Source organism: Protomyctophum bolini (assembly GCF_963924005.1).
Source record: "Protomyctophum bolini genome assembly, chromosome: 8".
Lineage (NCBI taxonomy): Eukaryota > Metazoa > Chordata > Actinopteri > Myctophiformes > Myctophidae > Protomyctophum > Protomyctophum bolini.
The window spans coordinates 26,017,524-26,035,878 of record NC_137869.1 but is presented as its reverse complement, the minus strand read 5'-3'; the positions used below and the strand labels follow the sequence as shown (position 1 = coordinate 26,035,878).

The window sequence follows — 18,355 nt, the reverse complement described above, 5'->3', positions numbered from 1 at the left end:
ATGAGATGGGAGTCAGAGACATCAGGAAACTTACACTGGTTCCTGGGAACGGAGGAAATAATAACCCAATGTTCTTTGACTGTGGATGCTCTCTCTCTCTCTCTCTCACGCACGCACACACACACACACACACACACACACACACACACACACACACACACACACACACACACACACACACACACACACACACACACACACACACACAACGCAGAGCTGCTGTCTGGCATGCCATTCAAACCCAGGCCGTTCACCGTTTCCCCTTTTAGGTCTATTTCCTTAACTCTTCTCTACATCCTTAATCCTCTCTCCTCATTCCTTCCTCCCACATTAGGGTACGATCCAACCAGTGCAGAACCAGACCAGCCACGGAGTCCAGATGCCCTTTTTAAAACCACTTTATTTTCAGAGGAACGGTACAGTATTTCACAGTCTGTCAATGCAATGTCAGGAGTATAGTACATCGTTACGAAATCAATATTTACACCTCAAATAAATTACATGAAAATAATAATAAAAGGAATGACAATATAGAGAGTGGGGGTATATTATAGGTATTCCAGTCACTAACTTAAAATTCCCTAAATCACTAAAGTAAACACATTGTAACAGTATGTTTCGATGAACTGTCCCTTATTCGGTCCTTCCTCAGTGACGTCAGGGAATAACAGAGCATACATTCACTTCAAGCATTACAGTTACTGTCCAGCAGAAATTAGCTCAATCAAAAATAACTCAATAATGTAGGATGGCAACAATATTAATATTAAAACATAGAATGTGTTTGGAGAGGAGAGAGAGCCGTGGCTTAATGCCACCAGCAGGAAAGTAGGACAGCCGTGACCAAGTTGCCCCAGAGCTGAGGAGGCGAGGGGCTGGCGTTGGGGGCATTGAGGTTCGGGGTGCAGGGGGTGGGGACATTCATAATCTGCATGTTTTGTTTTGGCTATGATGCCCAGATGTGTGCAATGTAATAAGCTATTCGGAGGCAGAAAGCAGCACAACAGAGAATGTTGTCTCAACAGATGCAATACATAAACGTAAACAGCACAGGGCTCTATGCGCACACACACACCATTTTGGAAATAACTTGGGCCCCTTCCCTAATGCCTACTTCCTTCACCGTGCTACTGATGATACTAATGAAGGCTCTGTTCCATTCTGGTCGAACAGTCAGGGTGTTGCTATATATTGTGCATGTTGGCTCAGGAAACCCTCTGCTACACCAGTGGGTCTCTTTGTCCCGTATGGGTCTGTAACTCAGAGTTACAGTATCGGGGTCCTTGAAATTAAAGTTTGAGAACCACTGTACACTAAATGGAACAGAACCTTGATTAGTATCATTGGCAGAAAAGGTGGTTGCACACTGGACACGTTTTTCGGAAAACCGACGGGAAAAATCAGAAGAACTCAGCCAGTGTGCAGGGACCTTAACTAGTTGCGACTGAAGGTCGCAGTTACAGTTCACTATGGAATCGTGCATTTCCCGTCAGTGTATCACCCAAAATCCCCATACATGGGGAAAGCCCCCATATGTGGTGCCCAGGTCTCCTGACATCATCAGGGATAGAGATCCCTGATGTGACCTGCTGTCGCAATTAAGCCCGACAGCCGGCGAAAACTAGAGTTCTCAAGTCATGGTCACGTGACTGGGCCATGACTCTCTCTGCGGCAAATCTCGCACCGGAAGTTAGATGAAATACATGGCAGTGAATGGCGCCGGCTGGACCAGCTCATGAACAAACACTATTTATGAAACATTGAGACCTTCATATAATCGGTTCAGGAATATAAAAGAACAAGACATATAACACATTATTGTCTGTTCTATCTAAAGAGCACAAACTAGTTTCTGAACGTGCCAAGTATCGCTATCACTGTCCACCGTTTCCTGTCTGGTAACCAAATCTTGTGATAACTCAAGAGACAGAAACGATACCTGCCGCTGTTTAGACTCAATAAAATGATGTACTGTGCACATCGAAAAGCAAGTTATTGGAAAACAACCTGTGATATGTCTTTTTATATTCCTGAACCAAATTATGAGCTGGTCCAGCCGGCTCCATTCACTGACATGTATTTCATCGAACTTCCGGTGCCGGTGATTTGCCACAGAGAGGGCGTCATGGCACAGCCCAGTCAGGTGACCATGACTTTTCCTTCTGTAACCTTCCTTGCCTGGAAGTATGAAGAGTTATTCTGTGAGAGCCCATTGAGGCGTAGGTTTCTTTTATTGTCTCAACAGTTGGACCTCCTTTTAGAATCATTCCATCTTCTCTGATGTTTCCAGAACAGGGCAGCAGTAAGCCACTCGATGTCCTCAATTCAATCTTTTTATAAAGGCTACCTTGTATTGTTTTAAAAAGGAGGCACAGGATACACGGGCTGGGGCACTTCCACAGAATGTCACAGCTGTTTTGTGTTAGAGGAGTTATCAGTCATTAACCACTTGAGCTCTACATACTTCGTTTTATGGGGGATAGCGAAAATAGCTGATCTATAAGTACATCACTATAATCACATTCTGAGCTTATAGATCAGATTTTTTTGTAAAACCTTTTTGACAATACAACAACATGCTCCGAATAGGGATGCTAGGTTGAAGATGGTTACTTAAAAAAACCGAAAAAGTGCGAGTCGGAGAGAGCATGCCTGGGTTCCCCGGTGTCCAAACAAAGCCAGAGCCCTGAATGTGATATGTGGCATCATGGAATGGACTTTCCACGCATACATACAGTAGCATAAATACAGTTTTTCATTAAAGCCTTTCCTCCTGTCAGTGGTTCTCAATTTTTTCTGGATCAGGGCCCAATTAAAAATCTCAAAGCCCACCCACCTAAAACCACTTGGTCAAATGGGTGGGGCTGCGTGCATTTTCGGAGCATTTTAACGATTCTTATTTAGTGGCATCAAGTTTCTATATTAATGTTGTATTATCATTAAAATCGTAGCATTTTGCCAATTATTCTGGGGGGACCACTTGAAATACCCTCACGGCCCACCAGAAGGCCCGGCCCACAGGTTGAGAACCAGTGCTCTATGTCAACCCTGCAACCTCATTTCAGGATTTTAAACTAAGCCCCCCTCACCCCCCCATCCCGGTTCTAACAAGACAAGATGTTTTTAGCGTGAAAATGCAAACGATAAGATCGGCAGTAAGGATGAGTTCTAGAGGCCAGGAAGGACCCATAGTCCTAGAGGTTAAACCGGGCTGACATAGAGGAGATGTGGTAGGCTGGCTGGCTTGCGCCACCTAGCTGGTGTGGAGGACTGTGCGCAGGAGAGAGAAAGGGGCCAGGAGGAAAACATGGAGGAGATGTCTCCCCCCCTGTCCTCCTCGTCAGCCACTGCGGTACCGCAGGATCACTGGAACTGAAAGAAACAGAGGAAGAATTCAGTGCAGTAGTTCTCAAAGGTATTTGTTTTGTTTTGTCTCAGGGCACCCCTGTAGATAACTTTTTAATCCACGGCATCCCTGAATTACATTGTTACTTTATAGCACATTGCATTTATTTTATGTCATACTACGGTACGTATTTATGTAACATTTTTCATGATAATGTATGTCACTAGGAAAACTTGACATCAGGACAGATTGAAAATAACTTTAAATTTGACGTTTAACCACTTGATCCCCAGCATCCCTATTCTAGGGGGAGCATTCGCCAAAATAGCAGATCTACAAGTACTCACCAATGATAATCAGCAGGAGGGCAACCACTACCATGGCAATTATGATCTTCATCTGAGGAAATATGACGCATTGAACAAATATAAGGCAAGGCAAGTGTATTTGTGTACTGTATTGCACATTGCAACAATACTAAATCCATTTCTCCAACACAAACCAATCTGCTACCTTCATGTCCCTCCACCACATCCTCCTATGCAGCTGCTTGGATCGGCTGCTGAAGGCAGATGCGTTGTCCGATAGGCTCTCTGGAACACAGGACAGACGGCAACGTATAAAAACAGCAGTACCCCCCATAGACTTCCACACATTAATCCCTGGCAGCTGTTTACTACAGTACTGGCAATGGAGCAGTTCCACCCGAGTCATTTGTGGGATGAAGTGTCGTGCTCAAGGGCATCTTAGGGCGGCTGTGGCTCAGGAGGTAGAGCAGGTCGTCCAATGATCACTGCGTCGGCGGTTCAAATCCAGGCTCCTCCTGTCCACATGTCGAAGTGTCCTTGGGCAAGACACTGAACCCTACATTGCCTCCAATGAGTTGGTTGGTGTGAGCTTGCCACCATTGGTGTGTGAATGTGGGAAGTGAGGACGCTGGCGTCGACTGTTCGCCGCTTCACCTCCCAATGTATGAATGAATGAACCATTGTAAAGCGCTTTGAGCACTTGGAAAAGCCCTATAAAAAATGCAATTCATTATTATCTTGAATCTCGACTGACAGTGGAATATCTTAATGAAGTGTACGCTGGCTGTGTGGATGGCTATGATTTTGATTTGGGGTGTTTGTTTAGCTGTACTTGACTCCATATGATATAATGGAATGGAGAGTTATGTAAGACTACAGTGTTCCTGGTGACATCACTCCTGTCCTCGCATGAAACCACAAAAATCAAAGTTTGCCAATGAAAATTCATAAATTGCCAAATTCCTACACAATAGAACTAGGAAATATATATAATATATATATAAAAAGCCTCTCGTCACTTTTTCATATCTCTCACAAAATCTGTCCCCATCTGTCTCTCTCCCTCCCATTTCCAAGATACTGGGGTTGACTTGTGTGCATGCGCATGTGTGCTTGCATGTGAGTGAGTGTGTGCGTGTTTGTTAACAATTCCCTGGCGTGCGGCTCTGTGCGGTCCAAGCTGTTCCTGTTCAGAGTCTCTGTCATGTGTTCTCTACCTCCCTGTGCCTGTTAATGACCCGTCACAACCACAGAGGCAAGCACTCTTCCTTCTGAGAAGATGCTTGTTAATCCTAAGGAATTCTCTACATGGGCTACCTGCGGGCAGGTCAGATCCGCCTGCATTCAAGACCCGGTTACAACTTATCACACACACACAAGTAGGTAAATAGAGTCTAGGAAAGCATGCCATGCGACATACACACCGCATTCAGTCATGCGGCGGGTGAATGCACTCAAATGTGCCAACGCGCAAACACACATAAACAAACACGTTTGCACACACAAATGTGTTCCAGATGTGGGTCATTGTCTTGGCCGATTGGTGGACACACAAGAGGGAGAAGCAATTATAAAACATCTGCAGATGTTATGATGACTTCCGAATGGATGAAGCAACAAGAAGAAAGGAATGAGAACAAAGTGGAAGGATTCTGTGTCAAAGACTTGTGTGGCTGGCGTGTTGTGGTGAAACCTAAACACATGTTCCAGATCTCTGTTAATGTACACAGAGGTGAGAGCGAGATCAGGGTTTGTGAGCGAGTGAGTGCATGAGAGCCAGCAAATACCACCAGACACACACCTGTTCAAACAATAAACCTGGACATATCATTAGCACCTTTGAAGTGGTGCGGAGAATTTTGACATGCTCTTGCTGTAAATATCCCCAGAGTCCTGTTGCTGGGACTTGGGGCCCAGTTAAACAATATATGGCGCACGGTCTATAACACAAGGCGCAAAATTACAGATGACAGATGGCACGTTCTCGGAAGCCCCAATTGCATACGGATGCTTAACTTACTGCTGTACAGAGACAGGTAAAAATAAAGCTAGGAGGTTATGCTGCCCTGCTATACTAAAAATGTTCTTCAGGTAATTGTTTATCTCTCAAAATCACAAAGGCTAATTTGCCCTTTGGGATACACGAATAAATCGCTGTGTCCAAAAACGTAGTTACTGCACTTTGGCTTTAGCGCAGTATGGATTCCCGACATTCTTACATGATGTGTGGCGTATCCAGGAATTATGTTTTGGCCAGGCAAGATATGTTAATTGTCGTCTCCCCGCGCAGAATCATAGCACTAAAGGTTTTCAAAGAGATATACCTGCCAGACGAGTAGGATACAAAGGCTGAAAGGCTTGCATTTACATTCCAATGGGTGATTGAGGGTCGCGCTCTACCGCAACGGCCAATCAGCTGTCCATTTAAATAGTTCTCAGGTCTTGTTTTTGTCCTCTTTTTTTCTCATTGTATGGATTTTGGCCAGGCCAGAAATGGATTTGGACAGTCGGGCGCTTGCCCTCGCCTTATTGTAGATACGCCTCTGACGAGCAGAGCAGTATTTGAAAACTGTAGGGTACTTATTGAAATAAGCTGTATTTCTGCTTCTCTCGCCCTCTGTCTCCTCATCGCTCAGGTCTCCAAAGATGCACTGAGACATTCTTCTTCCTCTTATGGATAATATGTATAATTTCACTCCACATCATTAATGAATGTTTGAACCTCAAAGCAGAATCCCTCGGAAATGTCATCTACCATGTTGAACATGCGGGTTGTGTCAAATTTGGATGCATTTTGATTGCGAGAGAAGTGTGTGTGCATTGTGAACCCACTTCCATGAGTTGACACCATTTTAATCTGAATGCACTCTAAATAGTATGAAAGTATCAGTGCTGTCACTAAGCGTCTTTGAGTGTTATGAAAAGCACTATATAAGTCCCAGATATTATTATTATTACTGCACTGGATTTAACACTCGTAGCCGGTTGAGTCAACAAACATTGACCATTAACCTCATTTTAAAAACCAACACACACACCCATAGGCGCGTGCAGAGGAGCATAAAACATTTGGTAATTACAGTATACAACATGGGTGCTGGGTGTGAAAATGACACCCGAGTCAGTTGGAAACTAGCAAAAGACACCTGCATTCCTCCGTATAGCTTATTTGTGGTGCTTTACAAAGACCTTGGTCTCCACATCTCTACACATCTCACCTGACTTGTCCTGTAGGTCGTCCAGCCGCTCGCCCCTTTCAATCACCTTGGATATGTTCTCCTGCATCACATCGATGACTTCATCAACCTGCGACTGCACGCTATAAAGACAAAGGATGGGATCCGGAGAGACAGTGAATTAAGACATGAAATGAAAAAACAGGGAGACATCAAAGGCTAAAAGGTAAAGCTGGGGGAAGGACAATTTTCTATTCCTTGCATTAGGGCCACTCGCAGGGATGTGACGGGTGAAGAGAGTGGTTGATGGGGCATTTGAAGTGGTAGGTTACTACAACTAGTACTCGTCATTCAGACTGCAAAAACAGTTAACAAGCAGTTTTCTAGCACCTGTTGAATCAAATAAATCCATCATAGTCCTGCACATTGGCAAGGATGAGTGCCAGACAATGGCTTGTGTAAAATCATAACACTGACTCAATACTTCTTTGGCCGTAAAAGGAAATATGTGTTGTAGCATAGAGGCATTTTCAACACCTTGCTGCACACACACACGCCCACACTTTGAAGACGTGACCTCAAAGGGTAGAGGTTGAGAAAGAGGCAAAGCGGCTGAACTCTGTTTGATATACACGCCGCTTTCCAGGAAACTGTGACAAAAACGGGCGTCATGTTTGTCTACCACAACCTCAAATCGCCATGTGTCGAATGTCGATGGACCACGGAGTACCAAAGGCAGCTGCCAGAATGTCTCAACAATAACCTTCTCTGTTCTCTGTCTGTCTGTTTGCAGAAACTAACTGGAGGTTAATGTGGAAACGGTCTCAGGAGGACTTGGATGTGGGAGTGACTGGAAGAGTGTTGTTACACAAGGACCCACAACATCACCGGTGCGGTTACTCAATCTGCTAGCAATCTGGTGCTTCTGGTAAACATTATTAGCTTGTCATGCAACACCAAATATCCCCACACTGGGAGGGCTATTCTGAGCATTGGTGCTGAGCAGTACTTAGGGATATTTTGTTACTTACTGTTTGATTTTGTCATTCTGTCCTCCAAAACGGGGACCAGATGGTCCTCTCCTGGAAGATGAGAAGTGACCATGTTAAAAGTTAGACATAAAACCCTCAGAGATGTTGCAATTCAAAAATATTACTCATCTATCAGTTATTTTCATATACTTTAGTAATAACTTCATGATTACTACCATTACTATTAGTATCAATAAGGGTAAAGTACAATCAATTGTAATGAAGTCAATTTTACAGCATTTCACAACACAACATTTAGTAGTGTGTTCATTCTAATGCTTTGATATAGATTATAGAATATATGTTGACATGTGACGTATACTGTATGTCACGTCAACCAAAAGACCTACAGGAAGAAGTCTTCCTCCTCATCAGAGTCCTCCTCCAGCAGGTTCCTCTGTAAAAGATAAAAAGGCCAAAGGGTCAAACGCACACTGATGCTTCCAATGACTCCTGCATCAGTGGAATGTCCATTTAGGACCGGTCAGACTGGTGAGATACAGGACAGAAGATTCCAGTCCATACAGGGAGAACATTCCTGGCATAAGTAACCAGTCCACCGAGTTCAGTGTGTAACCAACAACGGACTGTATTGACACCTCCAGAAACCACATACAGTACCCGCTGAAGGGGTAAATACCTCCAGAAACTACATACAGTACCCGCTGAAGGGGTAAATACCTCCAGACACCACATACCGTACCCGCTGAAGGGGTAAATACCTCCAGACACCACATACCGTACCCGCTGAAGGGGTAAATACCTCCAGAAACCACATACAGTACCCGCTGAAGGGGTAAATACCTCCAGAAACCACATACAGTACCCGCTGAAGGGGTAAATACCTCCAGAAACCACATACAGTACCCGCTGAAGGGGTAAATACCTCCAGAAACCACATACAGTACCAGCTGAAGGGGTAAATACCTCCAGAAACCACATACAGTACCCGCTGAAGGGGTAAATACCTCCAGAAACCACATACCGTACCCGCTGAAGGGGTAAATACCTCCAGAAACCACATACAGTACCCGCTGAAGGGGTAAATAGAGCTTTCAGAATGTCTTCAGACAGAGTAACCAATAAAGTCTTTGTGCTGTACTTGCGATGTGGCAATAAACGCCCGCAAAAGAAAAGGCTTGTGATCTCTTGTGTTTTGCTTAGAAAAGCTGATCAATCGCACTGTTGTTTTGAGTTTGACTTCTTACAGATCTCAGATAGTATCTCTAAACTATAAACAGTATTTCTCGTGATGGGCATAAAAGACATGTGTGAATACTGAATTGAGTTAGGAAGGAGAATGTAGTGAGTGAGGCTTCAAAGGTCCCTAGCAAGGCTGTCAAAAACATCTATATAACTACAACCAGGCCTCGACCACTGATGGCCACAATAAGGCCAACAAAGGCCCTGCGTAAAACGTTATTCATAGAGAAGGCACAGCATCCAATCAGCCTGAACTGCCGCATAAAACTCTTTCAGGTGGAGAGTTGGAGCATGAAGAGACAAACTGACCGTCTCTGTTTCCCATTGAGTAGCAGTCATATGGACTTGGCCAGCTGTTACCGGGTAAGTTACACCTTTTATCCATCTATATCTACATATTGCATCCACATACTCCATCTATAAGGCGTAGAGCATCTACTCATAAATCTATCATTCAAAAGGGAATTGCAGTGAGCCAAGGGAAGTGGAAGTGCCCCCAATTAGGAGCCAATTCAGTGGCATCTGGTGCTGAAATGGTGTCTTATTCAAGGACGCTTAGTCAGCGATGTAAACTAGCTGACAAAGGGATCTAATCTGTGACCTTCCAGTCACCGGGAGATCCATCTTATTCAGGACACTCTGCCAACACTGTAATCAAGATGAGGAGGAAAATCCACATCTGCAGTCAGGTGAATTTAACTCAGTACAGTGGCCAGACAAAGATGTTAAAGAGATATGCAACACACACACACAACTTCACTGCTAGAAAACACTGAAATAATTGTGGCCAGATGATCATAAAGAACGTTACGCGGTACAAAACAATAACTCTTTCTTTCTACTGTCCAGGAGAGGCAAAGGACAACTGGTAGCTATTATCAGAACTGAGGGGCAGTGGGGCAAAGGGAAGCGCGGACAGACACGGAGAAGGATGGTGTAGAAGGGTGTTTGTCAATGCAAGCGTCCACATGGTGTGATTCCTTTAAAGTTTTAATCAGCGGTCAACCGCAACAGCAAACAGAGTGACGTTCTTGAAGACAAGAGGCGAGAATAAAGAGGAAATAAACAGGGATGGTTGGAGGATGTCAAGCAAGGTCATGGCAGTGTTGATTAAGAGAAGATCTTTGGCTTAAGGATCCTGGAGTGTCTTCAGCCTTCCTTCTGTTCTTACTTTCATCTCTTTGACTATCCGCTCCATCTAATTTCCACACCACTTAACCCCTCATGCTTTAACATTTTATTGGTGCTTTACAGCGGTGGTTCACACAGGACCTTGAGGGGGTTCCAGTGGTCCCCAGATAAATTATTTAATTGGTCTTCACGATCGTTAGATGTACATGATATTCCTACAGCTAAAGCGCTAACATTGTTGTTTTGGTCACAGTTTCACTGCACCTACAGTATTCTGGACAAAATGACTGGTTTTCATGTTGTTAATATCTATGTATTTGACTACTCGTCGTGTACCCCTTCCATAAAACTAGGGTATGTATGTACAGTCTCTCCTCTCTCAGGCTTTATTTGTGAATCCCCTGCACTCAGTGACACTCTATGATGTTGGACTAAAAAACTCCTTTTAACACTTCCTCCATTAGTGTCTCACCCTCTCGCTGCGGATGGATCCTGTGACCTCTTCATCGTTGAGGTGTCGTTTAAACTTGGGGGGCATGCTTTCCTCGATCTGCTCCTCCCGCTCTGGCTCCCTCTGTAGGACAGTAGGAGAAAAGCATTAGTTAAAGACTTCACTAACATAAATTATAAGCTGGAGCACACCTGCTGCAGCTGTAAAGGAAGGGTACCTCAAAACACATGCATTGCATACATAGTACTATTGCAGGGAAATTAGTATACCAGACAGCCTGCAACATGAGGAATTCCTCTGATGTTTGTTTAGGTGTGAGTGATTTGATCAGGGCAGAGACAGATTTTACTGGGGCTACCCGCCATGAGAACAGAGGGAAACACTTCATCATCGCAAATCCTTTCACATTAAATTCTAATCCACTCTCAACATTAATGATTGAACAAATCTGGCCATTCATTCATGTGTGGTACTGGGTACGTGATTTGAGGAAGGCCTCTGGCACTGACATTTCCTCAGCAGACTGGCTTGCTGGTCACACAAGGCGACACCTCTTTCCTGGCGCCCTGTCTGGAGAATATTTAGAAAGACTGGCTTTTTCCATTCAGCCAGGCCCATTCTGCACCGTGTGGTGGCAAATCCCTGTGCAAAGCCAGGCATCTTTCCTTTCCTATATCCCATTAGAAATTGCAACGTTTAGCTTGATTCCAAACATTTCTTCTTGTGTAACCAGCCACAGAGCCTGAACAAAACAGGAAATGTCATCATGGCTCTTGATGTTTTGGGGCTAGGTATTAGGGCTGAACAATTGTGGGAACATTTGACATTGCAATATTTTCTATTGTTGTTTTTGTAAATGCAATATAAAGAAAAATATATTTGGTAAAAGAAGGAAAAAAAGCAGAAGAAAAAAGCAATGCATCCTTTGCAATGTGACTCTGTACAGTCAGTGTACAGAGTCAGACATTGCGATGTCAATGCTGAAATGATATATTGTGAAGCATTACTCTGGTATTAAAACTTTATACTGGAAAACACACTGTTCTGCCAACTCTATCTCCTCTGTTTGCAGACCTGTTTGCATGCGCTTCCTAACAGCACACGTAACATTTCAACAAAAGTCCAGTGTTTCCCTACAGCGAACTGCAATCACTGTCTCTCTGGGCTGGGTTAAGTACAACTCCAGTCCACTCACACATGATACTCCACCGATGCAACTTATTATGAGACTCTATTATACCATTGAATCCAGCTCAGCCTGAAACTGGGGCTTTTGCAGTGTCCTTTTCTGGCACCACCGTTGGAAAAGGGCCTTTCAGTGGCCAGCAGCAGGCAGCAAGGAACTTTCCGTAAACAGAGGAGGAGAAAGAGGCAGGGAACAGCCCTCTATCTGAAGCAGAAAGAAAGAGAATAGGGCACAGAGAGCCAGAGAGAGAGGGCAGAAGAGAAGTCTAGAGTTGTTCCGATACCGATACCAGAATTGGAAAAGCTGCCGATACTGCCTAAAATGCTGGTATGCCAGTCTATGCCATTCCGATACCAAGTAATTTATCACGATATTTCATTTACAGTAATATTTTTTAATGTTTCAGTTGATGCTGCACGACTGTTTTATACTCTTACTGTACTACGTATTTGCATTATGTTTACTAACTTGCATTATGTTTACTAACACAATTATTAATGGAATGTATCCCTAGATTTGTGGTTCTAATCTGATCTTCAAGGACCACCATATCTCTGAGTGTACAAATCTCTGAGTGTCCATTTGGAATGATCGGTATCGTGAAGGAAAAACTGATATCGGTAGATTCGGTACATCTCTAGCCAAGTATAAAATATTCTCTCTCTCTCTGTATCGTTGCAGAAAGCATATTATAAATTGCTACTAGCTAGTCTACATGAAAAGAGCCACTTTATACGATGCAATTCATACAAAACAATTGGCATAACGGAATTAGTCTTTTAACGGAATTAGTCTGTTTTGTAACTGAATTGAAGTCCCATAATGTATCCAAACCATAGGAAGTGAGGGTTATTAACTTATTATGGACCACCAAAGACCATTATGATCATAATCGTGTTGATGTAAATAAGAAAGAAGAGAATCAGAATCTATAGGAAATGGAACATTTGGTCATTAATCTAAAAAAGATGACATTCATAAAGGGTGCTGCTTCATAGAGTAGGACTGCTTTTTATAGGTGAAGTTGTTACACAGTAATTTCCTCAGATTAACAGAGGATCTTACTTCTTGTAGCCAGATGTCACTGTCTAACACTAATGCGCGCGCGCGCACACACAGTCACACACTCTCACACACACACACACACACACACACACACACACAGTATTATTATTCTTACAATGTGCATTGCGCAATATTGTCGTTGCACAGGCTAGAAACGAAAGACCTGCCCAGCCATAATGAAAACCTCGGCTACGACGACAAAGTTAACAAATTGCAACAATTCCTCTATCAATCTGACCCAGTAGTCAACAAACCGCTAGAACCGTTAGCACGTACTTTGCTCAAAACAGGCCGTCGATGCTTTGACAAATCAATGCTAAGAGGCTAACTCACAAGCTATACCTGTGCTGTTCTCACCCAGATCCACTTCTGTGGTAACGATCGGACACGATCAAACGCTGGTCTCTATAAACAAAAGGCTCGATTATAAATCTGTCCTTTCTGGATCCGAGGCAGCTGCAGAGTTAACGTTATTTAGCACAACATTTGCGCACAAGATGAGAGTTACTACTTAACAGCAGCTAACTGTGCCTTCTCTATTCTGTCACTGTGATCAGCTGACCAGGAACTGAACAACGAACACAAACAGCTGGAGACAGTGGAGGCGAGGAGGACCAGGCAGGGACCACTCAGAGCCTTAGCAGCCTGAGCCAGATGTGCAGCCAAAAATAAATAGGGGGGAAAAAAGGATAATACAAAATATATATTGTTTTGTCTGTGCTGCATGTCTTTTTTGTCTTGGGGGGTGCCCACAATGAAGGTGCCCACTCTTCTAAATATTCTAATCTGTCCCTAAATTAAGAGGTAGAAGATAGGCCTACTATTATATCATTACAGCTAGATGGGCTATTCAAATTTCCAGAAACAGCTGGAATTCTACCATTGCATCGTTTTCTATTAGTTTTCTCACGAGTCGGGGACTGGGCTAAGAGACGGGAGAGCGAGCTCTGTTAATTATTACATTTATAAGATAATTAAATGCATGCTCTGACTGGTGGTCCATAAAGAGCAGTGGGCTATGTGGACCAGAACATATGGTCCATGGTCTCGTCTTACTTTACTCTTATAGGCTATCATCTCATTTTCGTTATGAAAAGTATTTCGAGTACGTCAACAACAACAACAACAACAACAACTAAAGGAGGATGTATTTAAAGTTTTACAACAGATGGTAAATGGTAAATGCTTAAGACGATGGACAGACAAATCATCCCATCTATTCCTTAACTGTAGATGGCAGCAGCAACACGGCAGAGACCATAGAAGAAACTCAACTTTCACCCTCACCGGAAGTGTTGACTTGTCGGTAATGGCTGCAGCTGCACTGCAGCAGTACATGCAGAAGTCGAGTGAAATCTGACATCTGAATTATTTCTGCAGGTTAGTGGCCTTTTCTTCTATGCGGTGCCATGTCAATGTAAGAGCAAGTTCTACCCTCGCCTGCTTATGCTAATTTGATTGAATACTTTATTATTAAACAGTTTGCAAAGTACAGTGATGGCAAAAGGTGCTAAAAGGATATCCCACACATATTTCCATTGTGGTCCTGTTCTGTGTATTAAATTCATCACGACATTTAAAGACAAACAATAATACTAACATACTAACTATACTAGTATTAATTTAAAAAAAATCACACCCGTGTGAAGTGAGAGGTGCTCTTATCATCACATCATCATACATCATCTCATTCCGGCCAATCACAATTTGCGTCCTCACCTTTGTCATCAATGTTTGTATTATGCAATGTTTGTGTTTACACAAACGTGTTGGGACAAAATCAACTTTATTACACACACCAAAAGCTGGACATAGGAATCACACTCGTGTGAAGTGAGCGGTGCCTTTCATCACACTGATGACGTCTGATGAACAACATGATGTCACAGACATTTCGTGCTCAAACGGACATTCCGTGCTGAAACGGACAGACAGACATACCCACAAAGCTGTGCATTGGATCTAGCCTGGTAAACCCCTCCCCCTTGATATTTTTTTAATGAAATTACATTTGTTTCAAGGGGGAGTGGTTTATGTTGTGTTTCATAGTGTTATTGGTCATCTGTTGGTATGGTAACCCTGTTACATACACGTTGCATGGTATTTTGTTTGTGGTTGGTTGTTATGGTAACCCTGTTCCGGGTATTTAAGTCACCCATTAGGTGCATCACTCCCATTATACATCTACTCCATCAGCTCAGCGTTTCTGTGTGCACTCTTGGTCTTCACTTCAGAGGCTTCTTCCCTTCAGGATGCAGAGCGTCCAAAGCAGCCGCCCACTCTTCGGAGGTGCTCTGTCAGCCGCCCTGCCGCGCGACGTGACGGACATCAGCGAGCTGAGGGAGATCCCAGACAACCAGGAGGTGTTCGCCCACCGTCACACCGACCAGAGCCTCATAGTGGAGGTGCTGGAGTTCCAGGAGCAGGTGCAAGACGAAGACGCTGCCAAGTATCATTTTGAGGACATCGCAGGAAGCAACAAAGCGCTGGGCCCGGGGGCCCTGGAGGTGACCAGCCTCGTGGCCCTCCCCAGGTCTGAACTGTCCATGTCACAGTGCCGTTCCGCCTGGATGCTGACTGGAACGCAGGCCGTGGCTAAATTCAACGAAGCGGCCAGGAACACGGTCACCGTTCACGTGGGCCTGTTCCGGCTACCCCAGTTCACCACGGACCTCCTGGTGACGTTCAATGACCCTCTGAGCATCAGCCCTGACAGCAGCAGCAGTGCCGCCGCAGTGGGAAAACGATCTACTGAAGCCTGGACCGTGCAGGACTTTCACCTCCTATTGCAGTCTCTCACATTACATGACCCAGGACTGTTTGGTTAGAGCACGTGAGGCCGATTCTACATTTCTAAACAGTTATTTTCTTCAGTCAAGTAAAAAAAAAAGAAGATAGTGAGAATTATTTTCCCTGAGACAATTACAATGGTGTCAGGTATGAGCTATTCACACCATCACACCATTACTGTCGGCCGCTATAATCGTCTAAAATATTGCTTTTAAAAAAAATCAACAAATACAAAAACAAACAAATTTCAATATTTCTTAACTATAAATGCACCAAGTGTGTGTACGTATATGTCTGTATGTCTGTAATCCACGTAACTCGAGAACCATTCGCCTCACCTACTTCGAATTCGACACACGCGTTCCAGCCCACCACAGGGGTTGCAGTGCCCGGTGTCGAGTCGGTCGGACCCACGGATGTCCAGAACTGCCCCAAAAAGACCTCTGCCCGGGCTCTGGACAGGGCCCCTGCCCAGTGTCCATATATGGAGCTTCTTACGTTTGCATAGACTCCTTATTTGGGCATGCCTGACAAAGAAATCCATATGGGCATAAAGTCCTGCCTGTGGTTGTGCCCCTCTTCGCACCATTGGTTGCTGTTCCTTGGTTGGAAAAAAATCCTTTCTACCACTACCATTCCACTGCCATTGAATTAAGGTGTTTTTCAGTTGCTTCTTATTGATATTCTGTGTATTCAATTCTTATTTTAAACTTGATAAAAAGGAACATCACAGGTGCAGCATGGTAACTGGGCATATTATGTTTGTTTTTAGTTTTTCCCAAAAATGATGTTTTAGCAAATTCAACATAAACGGGGCGGAACATGAAAGCCTGCTGGTTAGTCAGGGACCAATCATAAGGCTGACAAATGGTGAAGAGAGGAAAATGTTCATCTTGCATCCAACAGCTGGTTAACCACAATATCATGCATGATGCTAGCAATGTATGACATTAACAAAGGTAACTACTACAGTATGTTAATTTCAATTGCGTCTGTTCTTGGAGATGTAGAATATGTTGCCTGCATTGATTATTCCAATGTTTTTTGGTTTCTTTTTAGGATGAAGTACATGTGGGTGCCACTGCCTTGTGAGGCCATGGATGACTTTAGCGTTGATTCTTTGGTAGCAGTTATTCTATTAAACACCTTTTTGACGTAATCATTTAGTGCCTGGCCTAAACAAACATATAAGTCCATATAATAGGCTTTCAAACGAAAAACAAAAAGACTGGTAAAAGGGTGGTTCTATAATAAGCATTGTATATTACAACTAAACACGTCCATAGACTTAGCTGGCAAACGATTTACTTCATAAGTGCCCTAAATGGGCGCATCCAGACAGTAGATTCACGAAGATGCCAAATGCCGCGAGCGGCAGGAGTCTTCCTGGTTTTTAGACAGCTGGTGGATGGAAAATGATGCTCATGTGCGGCTTCCACTTGCCGCGGAGGCAAGTGTTTCCAGTTTTCTGGCAAGTTGCAGTGTGGGTGGAGCTTCAAGGCATTGAACCTCTACCATGAAATGTTCTATGAGCAGGGCCTGGCTGTTCTTGAGCTTAGTCCAGTTACCCTGGGTAAACATAGTACCTTTCCTTTCCTTCATTTCGATCCACCAGCTGTTTAAAAACTAGCCTTTGGCATCTTGGTGAATCTACTGTCTGGATACAGTCATAGTGGTTGCAGTGCCTTTAAAGGTTACTATACTGTCCTAATCTTCAGATCATGATGTGATGTGATGTTTGATTGTGATGAAAACAGGGAAGTGGGGCATATGATCTTGGTACAAAGTAAAAGCCAGACATAAAAGTTGAACTGACATCCCATGTATTCCTTCCATCGCCATCTGGAGCAATAAAAGGAACACTAGTCACGAAGCCTCTGATGTCTGAGTGTCTCGAGCAAGACCTTGGCTTTGCTCATAAAGAGTGGAAATTGAGATGTTGAATCTCAGTAGCATATATGGACTGACCAGGAATATGGTCAACTGACTCCATAAGTCAGTTCAATGGCCTCATGTTGGAATAGTGAATCAGTTCTAACCTTGGAGAGACATCAAGAGAAATTCAGGATTTATGGAAATGTTAAAGAAAATGACCCTCATTTATAGCCTCTTTGAAGATTTAACAAACCCTCTTAGATTTAGAAATACACGAAACAGAACCCCTTGTATCCATGGTTATAAAAACAAGAAAACGAAAGAAAGAACACGCAAGATTTTAACTGCAGGCATATGCAGTAAGAGTTGTCACGGCATACTGTAGTAAAGGACCTGTCACACAGTACAGTGTACTGTGACAGGTCCTTTACTAGTCAAGCTCAGGTAAAGCTTACATAATGAATAAGGGGCCACATCAAACCCTTTCCATCCCCTGGTGAGATTATAATGGCACAAGATCTCTATAAAGACAAGGACTCCTTTCCTCTGAGTAATCTTAGCATAGCCACTTCCCTTCATTAGAGACAGTACCATAATCATAATGGAAATAGAGATTTTTACACACAATCTACCTTGGATGTTGCTTGTTGTTTTTGTCTGTTTTTCAGAAGAGTGAGAGAGTGTCTTTACTGCCCTTCCTGGTGAGGGTTTGGAGACATCAGTAGTAGTAGTTCTATAAACCAGTGGTTTTCAACCAGTAGTCCTTGAGGAGGTTCCAGGTGGTCCTCAGCTA

General features: G+C 43.6%; 2 protein-coding genes across 12 annotated transcripts; one reads left to right on the top strand and one right to left on the bottom strand.

Annotated features, from left to right (window-relative positions):
- Positions 1–380: 380 nt before the first annotated feature.
- vamp4 (vesicle-associated membrane protein 4) lies at positions 381–13,445 on the bottom strand. Of its 4 annotated transcripts, XM_080771227.1 has the most exons (9): positions 13,240–13,445; positions 11,887–12,036; positions 10,668–10,769; positions 8,212–8,258; positions 7,862–7,912; positions 6,873–6,973; positions 3,860–3,939; positions 3,694–3,745; positions 381–3,372 (listed from the first exon to the last, which is right to left on the bottom strand). In XM_080771227.1, the coding sequence occupies exons 2-9, from the start codon at positions 11,887–11,889 to the stop codon at positions 3,341–3,343; spliced, it is 468 nt and encodes a 155-aa protein (XP_080627353.1). In that variant the 5' UTR covers positions 11,890–12,036; positions 13,240–13,445; the 3' UTR covers positions 381–3,340. The 4 variants fall into 4 exon arrangements, with proteins under 4 accessions (XP_080627353.1, XP_080627355.1, XP_080627354.1 ...); XM_080771229.1 differs by lacking the exon at positions 11,887–12,036 and having other exon boundaries at positions 13,231–13,445; XM_080771228.1 differs by lacking the exon at positions 11,887–12,036.
- On the top strand, positions 12,052–17,540 carry rangrf (RAN guanine nucleotide release factor). Of its 8 annotated transcripts, none has more exons than XM_080771223.1 (3): positions 12,052–12,159; positions 13,455–14,277; positions 15,149–17,540. In XM_080771223.1, exon 3 carries the CDS (start codon positions 15,150–15,152, stop codon positions 15,723–15,725), a length of 576 nt encoding a protein of 191 aa, XP_080627349.1. In that variant the 5' UTR covers positions 12,052–12,159; positions 13,455–14,277; position 15,149; the 3' UTR covers positions 15,726–17,540. The 8 variants fall into 8 exon arrangements, with proteins under 8 accessions (XP_080627349.1, XP_080627344.1, XP_080627348.1 ...); XM_080771218.1 differs by having other exon boundaries at positions 15,132–17,540; XM_080771222.1 differs by having other exon boundaries at positions 15,094–17,540.
- Positions 17,541–18,355: the final 815 nt, after the last annotated feature.